Source organism: Dendroctonus ponderosae, unplaced genomic scaffold, assembly GCF_020466585.1.
Source record: "Dendroctonus ponderosae isolate FM_Combo_2020 unplaced genomic scaffold, Dpon_F_20191213v2 Dpon_F_20191213_11, whole genome shotgun sequence".
NCBI lineage: Eukaryota > Metazoa > Arthropoda > Insecta > Coleoptera > Curculionidae > Dendroctonus > Dendroctonus ponderosae.
In genome coordinates, this window is record NW_026017213.1 from 3,968,886 (window position 1) to 3,971,291 (window position 2,406).

General features: G+C 52.6%; 1 protein-coding gene across 2 annotated transcripts in view; it reads left to right on the forward strand.

Moving 5' to 3' along the window:
• LOC109534795 (carcinine transporter) overlaps window positions 1–1,735 on the forward strand; it is a gene marked incomplete at its 3' end in the record, with an annotated part of 75,329 nt that extends 73,594 nt beyond the window's left edge. Inside the window, 3 exon segments of one of the 2 annotated variants that reach the window (XM_048662720.1) lie at window positions 251–636; window positions 686–944; window positions 1,103–1,735. In XM_048662720.1, coding sequence (XP_048518677.1) covers window positions 268–636; window positions 686–944; window positions 1,103–1,735 — 1,261 coding nt within the window. 2 annotated transcript variants of the gene reach the window in all.
• Window positions 1,736–2,406: the final 671 nt, after the last annotated feature.

Genomic DNA, 2,406 nt, shown 5'->3' on the forward strand with positions numbered 1-2,406 from the left:
TGAATGTAAAGCTGGATCCGCCCCTGCTCGTAGAGCAAAGTAGGCTCATTTTAACCAATCAACGCCCAGGTCTCTATCTAGAGCCGTTTTCGGCCGTTTCGTTCAATCAAGTTTTAAATGCCATAAGTTCATTGGGCCTCGTATATGGAGCATTTATCGGACAGCCTGCATTGCGACTGCTAACAAGTCAGCATTTTCCAATCGGCCAGTACGCCAAACAAAGTCGCATAGTCACTGTTTGCACCTGCAGGTATTCCTGCAGCCAACATGGACCTCGACGACATCCTGCCACAAATCGGGGAGTTCGGAAAGTACCAGAAGCTCATGCTGTGGCTCATCTGCCTGCCAGCATGCTTCCCCTGCGGCTTTGGCGCCTTCAACCAACTCTTTATGGCCGACATTCCCAACCACTGGTGCCGCGTTCCCGCCCTGTCCAACCTCACAGTGGAGGCGCGAAAACGGCTGGCAATCCCGCAGGAGAACGGCACCTTTGCCAAATGTGCGCGATACGCCCTCAACTACTCCCTAGTGGAGGACTGGGGAGGTCCCGGAGAGCCTCCTCCGCCCACCGAGCCCTGCTTGGAGGGCTTTGAGTTCGACACGTCCACCTCCCTCCACTCCAGCATAGTGCTAGACGTGAGTATTGAAGCGCATTTTGGGGCTGTTGGGATTTGAGGGGTTCCAGTTCGGGCTGGTGTGCGACAAGGCGATCTACCCCACCTTGGGCCTGGTGGCCCTCAACGTGGGCGGACCCCTTGGGGTCTACGGGTTCGGCTGCCTCAACGACCGCATTGGGCGCAAGCGCACCTTCTTCCTCTGCCTCACCGTCCTCATAGTGGGCGGCCTCCTCACTGCTCTCTCCCCCACTTTCTGGTGGTGGGCGGCCAGCCGCTTTGTCGTCGGCCTCACCATTCCTGCCATCTACCAGATCCCCTTCATTATTTGTAAGTGGATGCTGGCTGGGGTTTTGCACCGCGTGAGTTTCTTAAGGGCTACGTTATAAAACGCCCCCAAAGACTCTCAGAGTTTGCAAAACTCACGCTGTATAATCATCAGGAGGATCTTGCTGGCCTAATAAAACGCAATTCTTCCCATGCCGCAGCGTTGGAGCTGGTGGGCCCGAACTACCGCTCCTTTATCACGGTGCTCACCTGCCTCTTCTACACCGTGGGGCTGATAATGCTGGCCGGGATCACCTACCTGGTGCGCGATTGGGTGCACTTGTCGCTGCTCACCTCCGCACCTTTCATCCTCTACTACCTCTACTGGTTCGTGCTGCCTGAGAGTCCGCGCTGGCTGCTCGCCAAAGGCCGCTTCGAGGAAGCGGCCACCATTCTGGAAACGCTGGCAAAGACCAACGGCAAGGAGCTCCCAGCCTGCTTCAAGCAGCAGCTGAAGCAGCGGATGAGCAACAAGCGGAGCAGCAGCGAGGAGGCGCGCCTCAATCGCAACCTGGGGCTGCGCGACCTGTGCGCCACCCCCAACATGCGGCTCAAGACCGTACTGATCACGCTCAACTGGTTCGCCAACAACATGGTGTATGTGGGGCTCAGCTACTACGGCCCGTCGCTGGGCAGCAACCAGTACCTCAGCTTCTTGCTGAGCAGCGCTGTGGAGATTCCCAGCTATGTGGCGGCCTGGTTGCTGATCGAGCGCTGGGGCCGAAGGTGGCCGCTGTGTCTTTGCATGATTCTGAGCGGCATCAGCTGCATCGCCACTGTCCTGGTGCCGAAAGGTCAGTGCCTACTACTGGTGGCGGAAAAGTTTCATGTGTTGCACCACTAGTGCCTACCACCTGTTAGGCCTGGGTGACTCAGTGAATTTTAGGAGTTGGCGCAGTGCTACGCAAATGGCGTGGTGCGCCAACCCAACGCACCGGCGCAGTAAGTCCCGTTGGTGGGAAAATGTTAATGACTTGTTTTTACATTTATTTTAAGGGCCATTTATTAATAATGTTTTTTTAACTTTTTTACAATTTCAGAATTTTCCAGTTTTAGCCAAGTTACTCTTTCTTCTAAATGCCCAATTTTCTAAAGTTTCACTTAGAAATGCTGACAATCGTTGCTCTGAAACAACATTTTTTAGGCGCGTGTTTAAATAGCTGGAAAAAAATCAAAATCTATTGCGATTTCAATTCAAATTTGTCAATTCGGAGATGCAATTGTCTGCTATATTATGCGAAGCTTTCAAGTCCGTACTTGCTCCAGATTAGCAGTTACGAATTTTTTAAGGAGAGCGCGCTTTTCCTCTAAAACAACATTTTTTAAGCGCGTGCTTAAATAGCAGAAAAAACCAACATTCAGTGCGATCTTAATGAAAATTTCTCAGTTCTAAGATGCAAACGTTCACTACCGCAAGGAACATGTTCAAGTGCGCACTTGCCCCGGTTTAGAAGTTACGATTTTT